The sequence below is a fragment of the Oxyura jamaicensis genome, chromosome 1 (assembly GCF_011077185.1).
Source record: "Oxyura jamaicensis isolate SHBP4307 breed ruddy duck chromosome 1, BPBGC_Ojam_1.0, whole genome shotgun sequence".
In the NCBI taxonomy this organism is placed as follows: domain Eukaryota; kingdom Metazoa; phylum Chordata; class Aves; order Anseriformes; family Anatidae; genus Oxyura; species Oxyura jamaicensis.
The window spans coordinates 7,022,871-7,043,450 of record NC_048893.1 but is presented as its reverse complement, the minus strand read 5'-3'; the positions used below and the strand labels follow the sequence as shown (position 1 = coordinate 7,043,450).

At 42.6% G+C, this 20,580-nt stretch overlaps 2 protein-coding genes and 1 long non-coding RNA gene across 8 annotated transcripts; 1 reads left to right on the top strand and 2 right to left on the bottom strand.

Annotated features, from left to right (window-relative positions):
- Positions 1-368: 368 nt before the first annotated feature.
- MEIG1 (meiosis/spermiogenesis associated 1) lies at positions 369-7,327 on the bottom strand. Of its 5 annotated transcripts, none has more exons than XM_035315383.1 (5): positions 7,270-7,327; positions 6,462-6,553; positions 4,820-4,949; positions 2,766-2,928; positions 369-757 (listed from the first exon to the last, which is right to left on the bottom strand). In XM_035315383.1, the coding sequence occupies exons 3-5, from the start codon at positions 4,921-4,923 to the stop codon at positions 629-631; spliced, it is 396 nt and encodes a 131-aa protein (XP_035171274.1). In that variant the 5' UTR covers positions 4,924-4,949; positions 6,462-6,553; positions 7,270-7,327; the 3' UTR covers positions 369-628. The 5 variants fall into 5 exon arrangements, with proteins under 5 accessions (XP_035171274.1, XP_035171275.1, XP_035171277.1 ...); XM_035315384.1 differs by having other exon boundaries at positions 6,462-6,594; positions 7,270-7,292; XM_035315386.1 differs by lacking the exon at positions 4,820-4,949.
- A 151-nt stretch (positions 7,328-7,478) lies between these two features.
- Positions 7,479-20,388, top strand: DCLRE1C (DNA cross-link repair 1C). Of its 2 annotated transcripts, XM_035332931.1 has the most exons (14): positions 7,479-7,632; positions 7,894-7,945; positions 9,418-9,502; positions 11,492-11,551; positions 12,142-12,197; positions 12,862-12,963; positions 13,262-13,334; positions 13,502-13,642; positions 13,778-13,879; positions 14,458-14,594; positions 14,767-14,821; positions 15,869-15,957; positions 16,813-16,913; positions 18,053-20,388. In XM_035332931.1, exons 1-14 carry the CDS (start codon positions 7,524-7,526, stop codon positions 19,021-19,023), a joined length of 2,133 nt encoding a protein of 710 aa, XP_035188822.1. In that variant the 5' UTR covers positions 7,479-7,523; the 3' UTR covers positions 19,024-20,388. The 2 variants fall into 2 exon arrangements, with proteins under 2 accessions (XP_035188822.1, XP_035188832.1); XM_035332941.1 differs by lacking the exons at positions 7,479-7,632; positions 7,894-7,945 and adding an exon at positions 10,095-10,232.
- Positions 17,293-17,546, bottom strand: LOC118170605. Its single transcript, XR_004752800.1, has 2 exons — positions 17,443-17,546; positions 17,293-17,378 (listed from the first exon to the last, which is right to left on the bottom strand). It is a non-coding gene; the product is annotated as an uncharacterized LOC118170605 (long non-coding RNA).
- Positions 20,389-20,580: the final 192 nt, after the last annotated feature.

Below are 20,580 nucleotides of genomic sequence, written 5' to 3'. Positions count from 1 at the left end.
CTCAGGTAAATAATACTTATACCTAACAAAAAGACTTTGGGTGTACCTTACCTATTGCTCAGAAAGACATTTCTTGTTGTAAGTCTCTATCTCAATAACCAATTGTTTAAATCTGCAGTTCAGCACTGGTCCTTGTGGCTTGGTTGTTCAGCATCCTTTAATAAAGTTTTCTGCTTGTTATTCCTGCTGTTCTCAAGGGAACTTTGGTTAGCCTTTTGGCCTTAATTTGGCCCATTGGATCCTCATCCTTAGCTATACCAACAGACCATGGCTGACAAAGTCAGTCTCAACGAGCTCATATTGTTCAGAATAAAGATTAATGACATCTTGTAATGAACTTTGCACACAGCCCAAATACATGACGTCCCTTTGCCATGTTTTTTATTTTTTTTATTTTTGATATCAAATCATTTGTAACTAGGAGTAATAATACCTTTAATTATAACAGGAAAAAAAAAAATGAAATTCCCCTGTCCAGGGGAATTCCAGGTCACTCTACATTTCCTACATTCCACATTCTATCTACGTATGACATCTGTACTTCAGTCAGATTACACAAATCTCATTTACTCACAGATCCTAACGAACAGATTTATAGAACAATGCAAACATTAGAACAGTAACAAAATTAATAAACATAAACTTTCACTTTATGAACTTCTTTGTCTTCGCATTCTCTTTGCTTATTGTAGTAATAGAAGGTATTGTCCCTTCTCTGAAGCTTCTTAACAAATCCAGTTTCTGGCCAACACTCTACCTACAAATAGAATAAAAGGATATATGTGTATCCACCAGAACAAGCCTGCACTGAATGATGTCTGTGCATTATATTGCAGAAAATATAGGGTACATTTCCATCAGAAAACTTCACTGCATCTGAACACCACTTTGCTATACATTTGCTTGATGTCAGAAACTAGTTTTCTGGTCTGGGATAAATAATTTTTTGATCAGAAAAGTCTAGAAATAAGGATCTAAGAATATTTGATAGAGTCATTTAGAAAGTGGGCCACTCAAAGCTTTTAGAATTTATCTAGGAATAAAATATTGATGCTATTCATTTATTCAGTAATCTGAGATGCTGTAAAATTCCACTTCTCTAGGACTGACACACACTTAAGTGGTTCTTCAGGATTCTTCTGACCATGAAAAATGTGTACATCACACATTTCCTTAGTGATTTCATACAGATAAATTGAGCTATGTGCACTGTGAAAGCTGGTCTCAAAGACAGCAGGATCAGTCCTGCAGGACACCAGCATCATCTTGGTGCTGTTCAGCATTCAAAGTGTGAAGCTTCAAAAATACAAGTGCTCAGGCCTTTAGTTTAACAGCTTTATGGCTTGGGTAGGCAGCTATCTGCAGCTTGAACAACTGTGGCTGCTTCTGATCAATTTGAACCTTTGAAAAAATCATGTAATAAGAATTTTAGTTCTCTTCCAGGCAGAGTTGACAATAGGATGTCTAAGTAGAGCATTCTAACTGGAGAATTCCAGAAGTAGTAGTTTCCTTACATTATTAATTAGACGTACAGTTATCTGCATTCTCTGTCTGAAGCTAAGAGCCTTAATATTCATGACACCTGCATTATAATTGCATCATTAATCATAACTGCATTATGGAAACCTAATACAGAGAAAATGTGTAAGTTGAAAGAGAACCACCACCAGATCCTGGCAAGTCTGAACAAAATGCACAATCATTTTAAATTGGAATGAGCGATATTATTTAACTTTTATGAGGTTTTAATTGTTTACACCCTGCCATAAATCTTGAGCAGACTGATCCTACCGCACTAGTTACAGGATTTCCTTTTGCACAGGAATTTACACTCAGCATTTACGGCGGTATCTGAGCCCACAACAAAATAAAAACTGTTTTATTATGCACATTGACACTTTGCTATGTTTTAACAGGAATGAAGAACGACTTTCTTAGGAACATTCCACACTTAGGTGCACAGGAGGTTAACGTATTTTAAAACTGAATTTTTCATGCTATATATGGTGCTTTGGAAGAGAAATTACAGAGATACAATGAAGATAACAGGTTGTTTGCTGTACTAAACTCTTTGTTGCTCTTTTGAATCTCAGGTAGCCACTGAATATCTGGCTATTACTCCTTGCCTCATCTGATGTGCTAAGGAGTATTACCACTAACTCTAGCAACCAGACGACCAAGTCCTTGATGTGCTCAGCTGACAAATGCCTCTTCCACAACTCCCTTTACCACAGCTGGCATCAAACATTTCTACTTGGGACAGTTTCAGAAATAGATAGAAACCCAGTTTTGGGTGTGCATGGTCTGATTATCTATCCTACCATGCAATTCAACAGAAAAACTGAAGCTGATAGCAGTGACACAGGACTGAGTCCCCAGACAATGAATGTGTTTCGTCTCTCAATAGACCCTTTAGGAACTGGGAAACATTACAGAGAACTACCTTTGATATATTCTTTTCCTCAGAGATGAATTAGTCTTTTAGATGGCAGCTACATCTATTTGAAGAAATCTGTAACACTTCTAAATGCGTAAGAGATATGGAACAAAAACACAGGCTGGTGAGTGTTTCTATTTCACTTTGCAAAATAAATTACTCTACACAGTTAATAATACTTTAAGAATTCAAGTAGATGAGGGAGAAAAAAAAACTTACCAGAAGCTAGCCTGATGACAGAAAATAAGAGGCACCATCAGTTTTACTTAATAATTTAACATGAGACAGAAGTTTAACGCAATAACCCTTGCAGAGTTCCTAATCTTACCGTATCAACTTGTTTTACTTGCTTATATTCAAACTCATCTCTGTATCCAGCTTGCTGAAATCTGTATAAATTCTCTACCTCATCTGACCAATTTTTGGCATGACGTATGGATTTTGGCTTGAGGTCAGCTTTAGCCATGACTGCAGAAGCTTCAGACTTTTTCCTGGAATTAGATTTTTGAAAATGAAATAAGAGAAGGCAAAAGTAAGTGATTTTGTTAGGGCGGAATACGGATGAGTAGAACAACAACAACAAAAAGTATACACAATACAGTAATGGCTTCAACTCAAAGTCTGAGGTTAAAAAAGAAAAAAAAAAAAAACAAAAACATTATAAACAATCAGAATTAAATTAAATGCAATCTGATCTCAAACAAACCCAAGTCACCTATATTTCTATATCTAGGAAACTGTTATCATGATATTTTTACCTCCCGGAGTTAACGGTGCATAAAATTTACTGGTGCCCAGTGATGCATAAAAACCAAACAAAACCCTGTGACTGTTTCTAATTTCACATTTTCACAGTCACTGCCCCTTGGTGCAGGCAGCTTTTCAGGTTTTTCTTTCTCCCTATTGAAGGAACACCAAACTGGCAACCACAAAATGAAGAACTGGGATGTTACTGAAGAGCAGCAAGCACTCAGGATGGCAGAGAAGGGAGCAAAAACACCGCCAGTCATACGGCCACCTCCAGTCACTTGGAGACGACAGAACTGATTTTAAGAAATAAGTTGGGTGGGGTAAGGAAAAGTAAAGGCACACAACCTACCAAAATTCATGTTAGTCTGTGCTGGCCCAACCCAAATCTGCACTGACTGCCATTGACATTCTCCCCACACCAAACCCATTTGTTCAAATACGCTGAGAAATAGCAAATAGGTCAATCAACTCTAATCCTGAAAGGACTGGAAACGGAAGGTAAAACTCAGAGTGTGAAAATCAAACGAACAAAAATTTAACCAATTAAAAAAAAACAAGGAGTGAAACCTTACCAATGATGGATCTGAACTGTATTTCAAAAAATATGAATCATTTGATTTCTACCTAATATCTGAATTTCACTGCATTTGCTTTCTTGAGTATATCTCATTATGCTACTAAAACCAGAACTTTATAGTGCTTCTGCAAGCAGCCATACAGAACTCTACATATCCACGAGATATAACCAGAAATGGGTCCTCTCCTAGTTCTGTAATGTCACCAGGTTTCATCTTTGCAATTAGGAAGGTATTTTGAAGGACGGAGAAAGAGCTTATGGATTTTGTAGTGAGGGGATGAGCACTACCTTTGGGTAGTATTCTGCCTCCAAATCCTGCACAAAGTAAAATTTCCTTACTTAGCAAGTTTCTGTATCAACTGAGGGCTTGGAAAGTTGAAAGCTGATGCCTTATCAAATGCTCAAGTGCTTTTAGTCCATTAAAAGAAGCAAGAAAGAGGAAAAAAAAAGCCGCACTGCAGCATACACATCTTTGGGAAAATACCAAGAATTATCGTTATCGTAATGTAGAACCAGAAGTCTGCAATTGTGCCGTCCAACAGTGTAAGAGCCATTAGGAAAAAAGGGCCTTTCATCTCTTACCACATATGCTTTATTAAAGATCAATAAAAAACATGCACAAGGACTCTTTTTCTGGTAACACTAAACGTCTTGCAGTTCAGCACTGCAGGCAGTAAGCAGTAAGAGCTCTGCAGCTTTTACTGGCATTTTGTGATGGCAGGTGGCCATTTTCTACTGAAAAAAAAAAAAAAAAAAGGAAATTTTCCCACCCAGGTATGAGGTATCACATACAAATCACATGCTCAGCATATATCATTAAAATCTTTAGTGTAGTCTTGGCAATATTTATCTCAATAAAATAAAATAAAATTAATCCCTCGCTGCAAAGTGCCCTTTTGCAGCCATTACAGAGCTGTTCCTATCCTGAAGATGCTCAACTGTGTTTGAGAACTGCTGTCAGTCTGGGACTCAACACATTTAATATTATTAGCAATGACATGAGAACTACAGTTTGTAATAGTTTAGTATTTCTTGAGTGTTTTCTGGTAACTTACACGTTACTAGGGTTAAGTACTTCATCATGGGATGTGCTGAATTCATCTAATGCACGTGCTTCTCCAAGACACCTAGACATGCCTGGCACTTCCTGACTCGCCATTGCTGATGGCCTGTCCACAGGTGTTCCTGCTCAAAAACAGGTACAAAGTTCATAGTTAATGTGACAGCTTGCTGACTTCAAATAATAATAAAAAAATCTATCCTTTCTATGCTGCTATTTAAGCCCTTTGAAAGTTGTGCTCTTTGTCTATTGCAGTGCCCCTGAGCTGCACACACAGAGCTGGTTTCATTGTACAGGAGCACGAGATGAGCAGTACTACAGACAGCCTACAGAACAGAACCATCATTTCCATTATGGTCTCCCCTGAGCCTCCTTTTCTCCAGGCTAAACAACCCCAACTCCCTCAGCTGCTCCTCACAGAACTTGTTCTCTAGACCCTTCACCAGTTTTGTTGCCCTTCTCTGGACTTGCTTCAGGGCCTCGATGTCCTTCTTGTACTCAGGGGCCCAAAACTGAACACAGTACAAGACAATAGTAAGAAAATATAATTCAGCATAATACTAATGCTTTTTATGCAAGGGGTGTTGTTGAACAGTGAACTTTGCTAAAACAATATTTGCTTACTCTTACTTTAGGGGCGATAGTGGCATTTCACATACCTCTGTTTCAGCTTTGGAAAAGTTTTTTATGCTATTCACATCATAATTTCTAAGGAATCATAACTAGCCTGGGCCTGCATATGTTCATTTCCTTAATGCTTGTACAAGTCAGCATTCACAGGACCTATCTGGGGTTGTAGAACAGTCAATGAGGTATTTCCACTGGCTTCAACAGACTTCACACGAGACCTTTTTGTATTTGCCAAGGTATTGAGGCAGATTTCTAGGCCCCTGGCCTGATGTTACACTGTTAAACAGAACCACAGAAGGGCTGAGGTTGGACTGGTCCTTTGGAGATCCTCTGGTCCAACCCCTATTCAAGCAGGAACACCTTGAGCAGGTTGTCCAGAACCATGTCTAGATGGCTTCTGAATATCTCCAAGCCAGGAGACACTGTAAACTCTCTGGGCAACCTGTTCCATTGCTCAGTCACCTGTACACTAAAGTTTATTCTTACGTTCGAAGAGAACCTTCTTTTATTTCAGTGTCCAGTGCCTCTTGTCCAGAACACGATAAAAGCTACTGTACATATGAGAAATTGTCAGATGTGACAGATCCTGGTGTAAAAAGCTAGTATTTGAAGGATTTACAGTATTTATGAAGTATTTCTGATAAGGTGGTTGTGGTGGGGGATGTCACCAGTGAACCTCAGTCCTAATTAGCTGAAGAGGGAGAATAGGCCCAACAGTCTGTATACTTCTTGTTTACAAAAGTGCTGTTTGTATTTACGTGGGTACCAGTAAATGCACTGTTTTTAGTCCCTGTGTCCAGCTGAACGCATAGCGTCCAAGTGTGCAGGCACACCTACCAGGAATATCCTCATCCTGCCTACTTGCCAGAAAAGGGAATACAGCAACCTACTTTTGTGGGGCTGGAACAGGAGAACTCCCTGGTGTTTGAAGTCCTGGGGATTTGGCTTCTCTTAGCTATATTAAGCACCACTAAAAGCTGAGAAGCAAGGAGCTTCTCATTACTTACTTTCAAGTTCTTGAGACAGTGTAGTGTTTGTGTCTCGCTAAAACAGCTGTTCCACAATGCTTCCTTTTATCTTCTTTCTCCAGTTCTGTTTCCTCTGTTTCCTTAAAGTTCATAAAGAGAAATAAAACGTCTTCTAAAAGCTAAGACTGCACTTAAACTGTCACCATGACCACCAAACTGCTCGGCATGCACCTTGTGTCCAGTCGTCTCCTTGCTGTCATTTAGAGACCAACAGTGACAACAGACCAAGGAAGAGCAGGGCTCCCACCACACAATCATGACATCCAATCCCTGCTCTGAAGCCTGGGCAAAGGGCAGCCAAAACCCCCAACTAACACAGTTCCTACTCTGCTTCTGTTAAAGAGGGCATGTTTTAAGGATCGGTGATGAATTAATTTACAATCATAATGTTTCTGATCAGAAATGTCAAAAGATTTTAGACAGCAGCACCCCTTCAGAAGACATGGGGTGTACAGAAGCAGAGTGATGAAGGCAGACGTTGGCATTTCCTCTGTCCCAATAACCATACGCTGGAGCTGCAGAAGGCATTTACCCCAGCGCAGACACCACCGTGACCATGAGACTACCCCACCACCACGACCTTAACCCCAAGCCCTGTGGCCGTGACACCAACCTCCATCCCACGACTGTGACCGGACCCCAATCTCTCACCATGCCTACAAACGACCTGCAGACCCCAAAACCCACCCCACGGCCCCATCCCCACAACGAGACCCCCAACCCCACAACGAGACCCCCTCCTTACCACCCAGCCGTGCCCCCCAGCCCCAACCCGGCCCTCAGAGACCTCGCGGCCCGCCCCGGGGCCTTCCCCCAGCCCCACAGCGGCCCCTTCGCGCTCCGTTGCTAGGCAACCCCTCCCGCCGCCGCCATTTTGAGGAGCTCGTCACCCGGCCTGATTCTGATTGGCCAGCAGGTAGGCAAGACCGCCTTTCCATTGGCCGAGCGCGAGGAGGGAGGCGGGACCAGTTTTCCCATTGGCTGAGCGCGCCGGGAGGGGGCGGGACCAGAGGGAAGAAGGCGGAAGAGGAAGCGGCCGCCATGAGCCGGTTCGGGGGCCGGCTGCGCGAGTACCCGGCGCTGTCCATCGACCGCTTCGACCGCGACAACCTGCGGGCGCGCGCCTACTTCCTGTCGCACTGCCACAAGGGTGAGCGACACGCCCCCGCCGCGACCGTCGCCATGGCGACGGCATTCCCTCCCCTCCCGCGTGTTTCCATGGCGACCCCATTTTCCCGCCTCCCGCCCGTCTCCATGGCAACTCCCGCCACCCGCCCATCTCCACGGAGACCCCTTTCCCGCCTCCCTCCCGTCGCCATGGCAACTCCCGCCTCCCGCCCGTCTCCATGGCGACCCCCGCCTCCCGCCCGGCCCTGCGGCGGCCCCGTGTGACCGCCATGTTTCCTCACAGATCACATGAAGGGGCTGAGGGCGCCAGCCCTGAGGAGGAGGCTGGAGAGCAGGTACGGTGTGAGGGGAGCGGCTCCCTCAGGGCTTGGGAGGAGGTGGTTGGAAAGAAGGGCAGCGAGAATTATTATTATTATTATTATTATTATTATTATTATTATTATTGACAGGAAGGCTCAGGGCTTCTGAGGACTTTATATATTTTTATTTTTTTTTGAGGAAAATGTCAAGTTTGAGGCATGCAGTGGTGTCTGGCTCTTTGCTGGAAGATGTCTCCTGATTTTTGGGACCTTCTCCTCTCAAATCCTTAACTTCACATGTGTTTTGGCCAAGACTTCGACGGTTTAACCAAAACGTGTGGAACACCAGTGATTTAAGCACTAACGTCCATGCTTTATCTACTAAATCCTGTTGTCCTCAGGGTTACGCCACACAAAACTATGCAGCTTAACGTCTGCAGCCCATTTACCGGCAGCGGAAGGCTCCAGAGGGGTACAGCTTTGGATCCCAACCCTTCCTTGAACCTGAAGCACTGTCACAAAAACATGCACCTTGCACAACTTCAGATTTTCCCATATTTTTTCCACCAACTTCCAAAAGCTAAACTTATGAAGGGTTTTTATTTGGTTTCCAACCAAAGATCACCTGTGATTGGAGGTGGCTTGACTCATACTGGGGTCTGTGCCCCAAAAACTTGATACTGCAAACTACAGAGAACTCCATCACTTGGGAAAGGCAGCAGGTATCTGAGTGGTGCTGATGGTATCGGCATAATCCTCTTGAGCTCTGACTGCTCCTTTTGGACTAGGAGCTGAGCAGTGCTTTAATAAATGTCCTTGTATGAAGGAGTAGGATTTAAATTATTGGGTTTTGAAGCAGTTGCCTTCATGCTGTCTGTCTGTTCTGTGGCATTATCTGACTCCTGAAGCCATGAATTCTGTGGAAGAGTTAGTTGGCATGGACCAGCAGTGGGCTTGAAAGCAGTCTAGCATCTGAACTTGCAGATAATTGAGTTTCAGTTCCTTGATGTGTTCCCAGACATTTATTAGAGTAGGTGTTGCATCTCCTCAGATGCACGCAAATAACCTCTCTTAGCTTGTCAGGTCTATCTACGCACTGTGCAAAAGCTAGAGCTTTGTAGGAGGCACTCTGTTCTGCTGCATGCTAGCTGCCCCAAGTCTCAGGGAGAGCATACGTGTCTGGATCAGACCTTGGTGGGCATGGAAACGAGCAAAGATGTACATACACGTGGCCGTGTACCAAAAATGCCCATCCGTGGGCACACATGGGTAAGATTTTGGGTCTGGCTGTGCTGAAGAAAAGCCTGCCCTGCAAGGTGGAACAACTTTTCTTGGTCCCGCATCAGGCTGGGGCGGAACAGCTCCTGCAGGCTTGCTATTCTGTAGGTATTTTTGGGTGAAAGAGGGAGCTGTGTGCATGTTGTGGTGTACTTGCTCTGAGGTACTAATACATCATTGCTCCTTGTCTCTCCTTTAAATAAGCACGGTTCTTTCTCGTCCCCTTGCAGCCTGAAAGTTAAATTATATTGCTCACCAGTAACTAAGGAATTGCTGCTGACTAACTGGAAATACAAGTTCTGGGAGAATCACATTGTGAGTATTTTTCTTTCTTATTTATTCTTAAATTAACAGTTTCCAAGCACTGGCTCCAGGGAAGAGGAAGCTTTCCCTCCTCAAAGTTTCTAAACATTGGTTTTGATACAGTATTTCAGGCCTTAAGTTCCTACCCCAGTAGGAACTTTCCTTGCTGCCTGCTATGTTAGATTGGTTTATTGTTATTTACTGCTCAATTTTATTTTTCTCTCTGCAAAATTGATCCGTTTCTCTCAACTTCAGCTTTAAATGTCTTTCATCTCTGCAGCTGTTTTGATGGTTTGTACTGCTCCCTCCTTTCCTTACTTTACTCATGTCTCTTTTCTCCTGTCCTTAATCTACGTCTCTCTTGCTTCATTTAAAGTCTTGGCTTATTTGGAGTATTATCTTTCAGCTACATTATCTTTCTTCTACTTTTTAGAAGATGATTTATCTCTAGCAGGAAAATGTTGTAGTGATGTAAAATCTCTGAGGAAACGAAGTACCTGATTTCAGTTGTTTGGAGCCAACCCTCCAGTGATCAGTGGTTGTGTGTAGATGTGGCTTATCTATAGTTAGATGCATGGGGTTAGTTATTTCCTTCCCTTTGCAGATGCAGGCTTTGAAACCGAGCACGATTCCTTTCACATCTTACAGCGTGTATGTACGTTGTCACATAGTGTAAGGATTTTGTGTCCCCCAAGCAAGGACAGGAGAGTCTTCTAGTCAAATGACAGCTCAGGAACTTCAGGCAAGCTGAAACTTCTTTCCTTGGGGCAGTTACGGCTCAGAGTTGCCTTAACTAGTTTTTATAATTGTGGGTATTAAGCTCCATATTCAGAGAAACTCCTACGAGTTTATTACGTAGGAGCTGAGTCTGGGTAGGAGGAAAAAGAAGCAGGGGACTTCTGTACGAGGTCCTAGTTCAATTGTGAGGCTGAGGAGAACGTGACTACCTTTATACAAAGTCTCAAGTGACTGAAAGATTTAATTATTCTGGGGGAACGAACGTGATTCTGGGCTCTGCACGAAGGACTCTGAGCATCCTGTAGCCATTTGAGTTGATCTTCAGACTGAAGAAACAATCGCCATGTCAGCTTCCAGACAGATGTTTTTATGATTTACAGTCTGACCTTTATTTGTACAAGTGACGTGAGAGGCTTTCTGAATCTGCTGCTGGCTCTAAAATTTAAACTACTGAAGATCAGGGGAGATCTCTGCTGGAGACATTATCATGTGTACTCATGGCTGTCAGTGAAGAATTCGTCAGGCAGTTTATATCTAAAACGTGTCATTTTTTTCACTGCAGTAGGAAATTAGAGCATTACTGAGAAACGTTGAGCATGCAGGATTAAGAGCAACCTCGTGAGTTTATTCAGCCTCAGAAAGAATTTGCAGATGATTAAGTTAATATTGATGTTTAAAAACACAACTCTTGCTGATGGCTTGAATTCTTAGTGTAAAATGTCTTTTTGATGCGTATATGCATGTTTTGGAACAAGCCAGGAGTTTGGTCGTTGTCTGTTCGATTACCATTGTAGTTTATTGTGGAGAAGTGGTTTATCTGAACACTAATCACATTCTATGAGCTTGGTGTGAGTACCAGCTGAATGGATCTCTTGGAACCGCTCAGAAATCTGGAATGGGGACTTGGTGTCTTGTGAATCCACCGGTGTGCTCTGGGACTGGGATGTCTTGGATGTTACAGTTACACAAAACCAAGGCAGATGATCCAGCCAGAGAATCCTGCACTGTTGCTGTTACAGAGTCCAACAGATGGTACTTTTTGTAAGCATACAGACACTGCTTGGGATATCTCCAGTTCATTTTCTGACATCATTTTTTTTTCCACTGGGAATGGAAATCCATGATTTATTAGAAGAAAGTGAGCTCAATTTTAAAGGCTTAGAATTAGCCACAGTGCATGCTAAAGATGTCTACGTAGTGAATTCTTAGCCCTAAACATGAAATTGAGTAATTCATCTAATGCATTTGTTCATTTTGCCACAGGTTGCACTGGAAGTTGAAACTCCAACTCAGATTTCTTTAGTAGATGAAACTTCTGGTGAGGTAAGTTACAAAACGATTCCTATGTTTTTAATGCTCAGTAACAATGTTTGTATGAGCAGAGAAGCAGATCTTACCTGTAACGTCAAAAGTGGACCAGCTATGTTTAAGATCTGGTGTTCTTCTCTCCAATGTGCATACCCACATGAATTCTTCTCCTCTTCTTAGAGTGTTTTTTTTGTGACTTCTTTCCACTGTATTAGTGATCTCCTGCTCACCTACTCCCCTTGTGATTTTTCACCTTGTGTGTAAGTGTAGTAGCACTTAGAGGTCTCGTAGAGCATCCCTAGGCACAGCCTATCCCAAGTTTTTTCCAAGATGTTTTTTCACCAGGAAGCAAGGAAGCAGGGCTGTCTCCTGGCTGACCGGCTCTCACGAGCACCTTACAACATGCCATCTTCTCTTCTGGCATGACAGGATGGTCGTTGCTCCTCAGGGCTTGTTGCAATGTAAAGAGACACTTTTTATTCAAAAGCAGTGCCAAGTGCTGCATTGCCTGTGAAGAGTAATGTGTTGCTTTCACCATGTCAGTGAAGGTACCAGCGGTACTCGTTGCAGCATGAAAATAATGCTAACCCCTCTCTGTCTTCCAGAAAGAAGATATAGAGGTGACACTTCTACCAGCTGGTCACTGTCCTGGATCGGTCATGTACGTCCTTGTAGTACTCTAAATATCTCTGCTGGCAAATTAGTCCTACAGTCTCAATAAATACTGTGGTTGTGTCTCTATTTATTTTTCTTCCTTTCCTAACTGGAAAAAGCTCCTGAATTTAAAATTCCTACTTGATTATAGCACTGTAGTCACATGGTCCACCAGCTTCAGTCAGTGTTAGAACCCAGATCGTACAGCACTTCTCTGTCCACGCAGAAGTTACTTGTTACCACAGAGTACTTTTTCCTGTGCCTTGAAAAACAACTTTCTGGACTGCAACTGCACTTAAAAATGGTGCACAAAGCTGTGGTTAAAAATAAATCTCGTGCTTACTAGATGTTAAAAACAAGTTGCCCAACTTCCTGGTACAGATGCCTAAAAAACTCCCTTGGGTGCCGGAGACATCTGGCCTTCCCTTACAGAATCTGTGAGGCTTTTGTCTTTTGTAGGCTCTGACCAGCCTATGCACAGGGCATGTCCCAGACGTGTTGAGTCTGAACCGCTGGGTTTATTTGAAATTAGTCTAGGACAAAATTGAGCCCGGTGTTTCTATTATGTTATATTTTAGTCACACAGACTTCTCTAAGCAAAAGAAACTAATTGAGAGCTGGCAGTTAATGCTTTATATTGTTGAGTTTGACTGGAGTGTTTCTGTTTGCAGGTTTTTGTTTCAAGGCGAAAATGGCACTGTGCTGTACACGGGGGATTTCAGGCTTGCAAAAGGAGAAGCAGCCAGAATGGAGCTTTTGCATTCAGGGACCAGGTATGAGAAAAACAATCCACATCTTAATTCAACTTCTGGAAAGTCTTTGGCTATCCATGGGGTCTAGAAAGAACAAAAGATCATACAGGCTTGGACAATTTGTAAATGTCATCTTTTTTCCCCCTCATTTTTTAAATTGTATATTAAATATACTGCAGTAAGACAAGCTTGTGACTGTAGTATTCTTTTCAGTTGCTCTCTGTAAAAAAGAGGAGGAATTGCCACCTTCTGAGGAGAGAAAGTGGTACGTCTTAGCACTGTGATGCATTGCTCACAATATCACATTTCTCTCTTTTAGAGTGAAGGACATTCAGAGTGTGTATTTGGACACCACTTTTTGTGATCCCAAATTTTATCATATACCAAGCAGGGTAAGTCTAAGCCGTGAGAGAAGTCCAAAAGCCACTAATTATTTAAACAGCCCTTCTTTAGGTAAATCCTGAAAATACAAGATGGCATTTTAGGCATTTGCCTATCAAATCACGGCGCTTTTTGGGTATCTTCAAAGACAAACCACAATATTTTCTGAACTTTTCAGGAGGAGTGTCTAAATGGGATCTTAGAGTTGGTGCGAAGCTGGACCTCGCTGAGTCGCTATCACGTTGTGTGGCTGAATTGCAAAGCTGCTTATGGTTACGAATATTTATTCATAAACCTCAGTGAGGAACTTGGAATCAAGGTAATGCTTCCATACCAGTATTTCTTTAAAACCTCTCAGCATTTTTTGAGAACAGAACCACACCTGTATAGTTGCTCTAGCTGCTGTTTGCCAAATAAATCAAGCTAATCAAGGGTAAATGCTGCCTTTTTTTAGGTGCACGTGAACAAGCTTGATATGTTCAGAAACATGCCAGAAATCCTCTACCACGTTACTACAGATCGGCACACTCAGATTCACGCCTGTCGACATCCTCGGGTGTGTATCATTTTGGAAAGCCTCTGCTAACCTCTCTGAATGACTGGTTGCAGTTGTTCTCGTGCTGTTATTCTACAGCAGGCTGGGGCCAACTAGTTCCTTAATGCAGAGGAGAATGAAAACTCCAGCTGGTGGGTTAAGGTGTGTTTTTAGAAAAGCTATTATCTGATACTAGACACGGCTTAATTGTATTTGAAACTTAGCAATTGTAAACTGAGGTAAGATGAACAGCAGGTTCAATCAGTCAGGTGTTATCCCTTTAAATATATTAAAGCCAGCTCGTGTGATGCCTCCTGCAGCCACGTGCTGGGTGCTTGTAGTTGCTGGCCTTCCCTTTGCAGGATGTCTGAAGCTGAAGGCTGTGCCTAGGAGGAGTGCAGATAGAACTGGAAGTGGCACGGTGGGGCGTTGGTCTCTGATTTGCTTCCTCAGCTCTAGAAGCAAGTGGTGACAGCAAAGAGATAGTGTTCAAGGGAGTTGGAAGTGAGATGAGAATGTAGTCTAGCTAGATACCGTGTTGCTTAATTTCTGGGGGGGGAAAGCCAGGATTGCACTTAATCTTATGTTGCGTTTGGCAGGATGATGACTGCTTTCGAGGGAACAGGCTGCCCTGCGGAATGACTTGCCAAAACGGAACTCCCTTGCGCATAATTAGCATCAAACCCTCCACTATGTGGTTTGGAGAAAGGATCAAGAAAACCAGTGTAATTGTGAGGTGAGCATTTGGGCCGTACCAAGACCTGTTTCAGGTGTGTGTCTTGCCTCAGGTTTGTGAAATTGAGTCTTAAAATGGGCTGTTCAAGAGCAAGTTATGCTTGCCTGATGACTGAGCTTGAAATCCAGCTGCCCAATTTATATGCCTCCTGTCATTTTTTTTTTCTTTTTAGGACTGGGGAGAGCACATACAGAGCTTGTTTCTCTTTCCACTCTTCGTTCAGTGAGGTTTGTATATGTGTAGTACTAAGTAGATACTGATTATTCTGGAGTGAATGATGTGACTTGTGACAATTAACAAACAAAACCCAAAACAGTAAGTAAGGAGATAGGAAATTCTGCATGTTGGAGACAGGGATATCCCCAAACTAGCAATGTTTTAATCTAACTGCAGAAGAACATGTTAAGATAGGGTAGGATTACAAGCCCATTTTTGTTTTCTCTGCTTGAAGTACAGGTCACTGCTACAACTGTTTTGATTATTCTGTAACTTAAAAACGTGAACTTAAATACTTAAAGCTTGGCATTTTGTTTTTTTAGTACATTGGTTGTCTGCTGTGATTCAGTTTTGGGCAGTTTTGACCTCTTTCCCTTGTCCACACGTTCAAGCAGAATTTTCTCCCATTGTAGCTACCACTGTTACTCCTCTTTCTTTGTTGAAGGCTAAAATGAAGTCAGTCCTGGCAGCATCCTCTGTAGAATCACACATCTTCATTTAACATGACTTCATCCAGTTCTTCAGGTACTTCTCTCATAAGAAGCTGAACTGCAACTGGATTAGTGCCACCAATCAACCTTTCACCAAGCATGCAGGTACATAATGGAGATTATTCCGAGCTCTAGGAAGGTGGTCCTGTTTTTAAGATCCCAGTGAATTGTTTGAATTTCCTCTGCCTTGTAGAAGAGGACTGTCCTAGAGTTCGGAATAACCTCTGGATAGAGGTGCTAAATAGTACATAAAGCATGCCAGGTCTGCTGGCAGAATGTACCACGTAGTATGCTGGCAGAATGTACCACGTAGTATGTCATAATAGACTCGTACGTGCAAAAAGAGATAAGTTGTACTGGTCTGTGTAGGTAGGAGCATAATCTGCAGTCATGTAGTTGTGTTCAGTGCTCAGCACTGCTAAAGCCTCAGCTGGAGTGAAGTGCTCACATGTTTGGATGCAATTTTCAAGAAACTTTCAGACCTAGGGTTTTGTTACATTTAGTGTTAGGCTTATGACACAAACTTGTTGATGTAACTCATTAAACTGCTTCTCTTCTTCGATTTAGATTAAGGATTTCTTGCGACACATCTGTCCGGTGAACGTGTACCCCAACGTGCTGCCAGTGGGTGGGACAGAAGACAAAGTTATGGAACTGTAAGTGGCAGCTGCTGAAAGGAGGTCACCTAGTCCCTGTTCTAAGGACAACTCTCCTGAATCCCAGCCTCTCAAGCAGGCCACTGTCTTCTACTTTACTCCTCTGATAATTCAATTCCCTCTGTGCCACATTCAGTCCTGCAAAATTCTTCTTTCTGAACACTAATACCTTGTGCAGAGTCCAAGAGTTTGCATTCCACACACTACTTACAGCTACGTAGAGAGACTTTTCTGATCGTTGTATTTGGGTGGCACCTGTGTGCATTCATCTCACTTCATCCTTCACTTATTTCTACTTGTCAGTGCTATTTCTGGGAAGTTTCTTATAAATAAACTTAATTTCTTTGGGCACTTAACTCCTAATCTCTGTACAGGCACAGATTTACAGTATCACACAGGCTTGTACTCCTGTGCTGCTAAAGATGTTGGCAGCTTAGCAAGTGCTTTTATGGAGTAGAAGAGTAGTGGTGGCACTCAGTCTGAACAAAACGAGGACTTGTTTCTTTGCTCCTTTTTTATTTTCTTCCTTAATAGGAAAGGAGACACTTTACAATAACTGAATAAACCTGCAGTCAGATTTTGAACCCTGTCATCTACCCTTCTCTAAGCAAGGGGCTAAAATATAGTTTCCAAGTGGTGTACGTTTTAAGGTAAATACCTGGAAATGACAGTTTTTCTCCCTTTAAGCTGCCTAAGCTCACCAAAGCATTGACATTTTCCCTAGCTATTGCTGCATTTGCTTCAATGCTTTTGCCGCAGTGCCTGTGAAAGGCATGAAGCAGTGTCAAAATATTTACTTTTGTGCCTGAAATAGCTGCCAAGTTCTAAATGTTGGTTTTTCTTCATTCACCTCAGGTTACAGCCGCTATGCAGGTCGTACAGGAGAAACATGGAACCCAGGTACAAGCCCCTAGGAGCACTGAAGAGAGTCCACAGAAGAGATTTATCTGATACAGGTAAATAAACCATTCTGCTGGTGGTTCCATCCTTAGAGGAAAGCCTAAGACAAAACAGAGGTGCCAAAAGCCACGGCATTCACTAGTCAGTGTAGAAAGGAAGAGAAATGCAGTTAGAAAGGAGAAATGTAAATTAAATGAACTTAGTTTTCAGGAGAGTGATAGTAAAGCGTGCTTGCTTGTGATCTTACAATGTACTTAAAAGCCCTGTATGTTCTAGAAGGGTTCCATTCCACAGTCCTACACCATCCCTAACAAAGCTGTTCTCTCACTCTACCTGTATCATCCTGTGCTGTGGAGGGACAGTGAGGTATTGCAGAGGAATTGCTTCTCTTCGTTATCTTCAACACCTGGCTTCTTAGCACCTGCTATCTTTTTAAACTTAGGAGGATTGCTTCAGCAGTGGGTGCCCTGTATAGACTCTGGAAAGCCACTGAACTAGAGGACAGCTTCAGGCCTGCTGCGCTCTTTTCAGCTGTTTCTGAAGTGCTAAGCATGCAAAGCTGAGGTAGTCATGGCAAAACAGGACGGGGCTGAATACATGAATCTAGATCAGTGCCCATCAGGGCTCCATCGGATCTGCAGGCCAGGGGCAGGGACACCTGCTGTCAGCTTCTGACTGCTTGATGTTTGTGACTTTCTGACTGCTGTGACTAAATGTCTCCTCATCCTAACAAACACCGTGACAGCGCTGTTTGTGAGTGCTAATGAGCAGAAATAATTCTGCTAACGTGCATCCCGCTTTCTTTAACCAGTATCTATTTTTTGCCTTTTTTTAACTATCTGACCTGGCAAATAATTACTGGCTCTGAGAGTCACTGTATAGCACCCTCTTTACCAGTGTAGTGATAGTTCCAGTAGAACGCTAGAAATTAAGGCCTGCGATGAACAAGAAGGCCCTGACAGAATCCAGTAACGTGGTGTTTGTGTAATGCCAAACCAAACAGGTAAAATTAACTGCTGTAGCCTGTAAGGCATTCTGCAAGGCAGGGCGAACACATCACTGATGTCCTGCTAAGCCTCTAACTGGGTTAAAGAACTTTTTCTTCTCTTTATTAAATGTTTTTTGTTGTTGAAACTTTGCTTGCTCTCAATAGTTCAAATCTCTGCTAAAATTTTATTAATTCTTCTCTTGACAGATGAAGATGATCTCTTTGATACAGAACTCACCTCTGCAAGGCCTAAGATTTCCAAGCAGCAGAAAGAAGAGAGCAGGCCCTCTGAAACAACACGGCTCGAAAATGCTGAAGGAAACATGAAGGAGAGGACAGACAGCTACAAAGCCCCCTTAACTTACACCTCCCTCCAGGTGGACTTCATGGACTGCGAGGAGTCAAATGATGATGATGATGACGATGATGATGAAGACAAAGAAGATACTGAAAAAAATACAGCTCAAGTTCTTCCCCAGGAGTCAGATGCCACTTCAACAGCAAATTCCAATGGTGTACCTGGCGACCAGCAGGAGCCTAACGCTGATGTCCCGTGCTGGGATACATTTTTTAAATGTGACAGGCTGGATGAAAGCTCTGAAAACGAGGACAACTTCCCGTCCTCAGCAGGTGCAGGTGGGTCCCAGTCACTCTTCAGCGATTCGGATGGGGTGAGCGACTCCACCCACATCTCCTCCCAGAACTCCTCTCAGTCGACGCACATATCGGAGCAGGGCAGCCAGGGCTGGGACAGCCAGATGGACACGGTGCTCATCACCTCCCAGGAGAGGAATGCCGCTGACTTCAGCTGCTTCAGCAGAGCCGGGAGCCGAATGGCTCCTGTGCCACATGAGAGTGCCAAAGAGAGTCAAGGTGACAACAGCAGCTGGAAGGCACCGGGTCAGAACAGGTCTGGTGCCTCTGATGTCATCTGTGACTTGAAAAGCAAAGACTCTGAGAAAGAAGCAGAAGCTGGCACTGCCCAAGTTCAGGAGCTGCTGGTGGAAACGCGTGACGCTTCTAGGGCTCCCGATCTGGAACTGAAGCGGGACTCCCAGAGCTCCTCGGACTTTGAAATTCCCTTGACCCCTGATGCCGAGTTACCTCAGCCAGACAAGCTGTACTGCCTGTATCAGAAGCTAGCAGCCGGTGAAAGCATAGTGAGAAAACTCTCCTGAAGACAGGTAGAACTGATTACATCATGAGAATAGGGACATTTTTCTATAAGCCCCAACTTATTTTTCTCTTTAGTGCCAATTACTACTTGCACTTAAACTAATTTATAATTTTTTCTGTATTACTGTCAAACATAATTCTGCAGCCCCGTAACTTATATGGTTCCTTCCATGAAGTATTTTAAGAAAGTACTTCCAGAGGGGACTGTAAAAGCCTTCTACCTCCTAAAGTGCATTGTCCAGGGCTGTAAGTAGGTAGATTGAACAGACAACTCTAAAGATGGGATGCTAAATGAAATTTAGTGTTTACTTTAATCATGAGCTCTACTAAGAGTTTACCTTTTATGCACATGATCTCAGGTTTTAATACAATGCTATGTTTTTAACCTTGGAGGAGAACGTGGCATCTTCCAGGAATGGCCATGCAAATAATGTGAAGAGCTGCACTGCAGCTTTAGGAAATCCTGAGTTTTCACTGCAGTCGTTTTAAAGGACTGCAGAACTGAGTAGAGAATGACTGAGCAAAGTTCTGGCTGCCTTTTATTTTTGTTTGGTCATTTCTTTAAATCAAACCACTGTCTTTAAAGTGAGAGGGTACTACACACCACTGCCTATGGTTTAAATCTAACTCACTACAACCCACTAGTCAGCAGATCCTCTGTTTTGGTTCATTCTCAGTTGTTTTCCATAACTACCTAAAACGAAAATGCTCTGCATTTGGTTCCAAAGCCACTGGCAATAGCTTGCTTTGGAAGCTATGTCACAGCAGCAGCAGGTCACCTGTTACCTCTGTTATCTAGGCTCTTAACAAATTTCACCTTCCCTCCAACATCTCATCGATGTTACTGAACTCAAGTCATGTTCAGATTTCTTTTTTTTAAAGCAAGACAAATTCTCCGTGCACGTTTGCCATCATAGCTAACTTCTTGCCAAAATTTTTAGCTTCTACAATGAAAATGCGGCTTCAGGTTCTTAAATTCCAATATCTAGGAAAAAATGCCTAAACAACAGAAGTAATCTGAGTGTTCTATGACCTCTTAATTCCCAAAGAATTAGAAAGACTTCCATTATGAGAGCTCTCCCTTTTGTGTACATCAAAGTTTCTGCTCTTTTTAGTGAACCATGAATATTAAGCCAGCCAGCATTCTGCTACTCAGAACAGTGGCAGGAAAAATAAGATATGAAAATTTGCTGTCAGCAGTGTATGACTTGAAGGTTATTCAAATACATGTGTTTTTCCACTGTTCCTGGGATTTGTTAACACATATTCCAAGCACAGATTTTTATTTTGCTTTTTAGCAAGGTTAAAGGGAACCATACTGCTGTTGTACCTATCTACCTCTCTGAATAAAGTCATACAGAGCAGAATCTTGTCTGTTGGCTCGTAGAATACATTTCCAGCGTGTTTAAGTACACAGGAACCCCATCTGCTTTAGGCAAGTCAATATCGCAAATTTAGACCAGCTCTTCTAAGCCATAAACTGAAAAGGAAACACATGACTTCCTCCTGAGTGCTCAGCTACAGTCCTTTCACTGCTAAAAGATGGGAATTAAGAGGGT

Bases quoted from the DNA above. Each gene is read 5' to 3' on its own strand.
- DCLRE1C (XM_035332931.1), top strand. From the start codon at position 7,524: ATGAGCCGGTTCGGGGGCCGGCTGCGCGAGTACCCGGCGCTGTCCATC. The intron at 14,595-14,766 runs GTGAGCATTTGG...TTTTCTTTTTAG, and splicing joins AAAACCAGTGTAATTGTGAG to GACTGGGGAGAGCACATACA. The intron at 16,914-18,052 runs GTAAATAAACCA...TTCTCTTGACAG, and splicing joins AAGAGATTTATCTGATACAG to ATGAAGATGATCTCTTTGAT.
- MEIG1 (XM_035315383.1), bottom strand. From the start codon at position 4,923: ATGGCGAGTCAGGAAGTGCCAGGCATGTCTAGGTGTCTTGGAGAAGCA. The intron at 2,929-4,819 runs GTAAGTTACCAG...ATCTAATTCCAG, and splicing joins GTACTTAACCCTAGTAACGT to GAAAAAGTCTGAAGCTTCTG. The intron at 758-2,765 runs GTAAGATTAGGA...TTCTATTTGTAG, and splicing joins AAGTAAAACAAGTTGATACG to GTAGAGTGTTGGCCAGAAAC.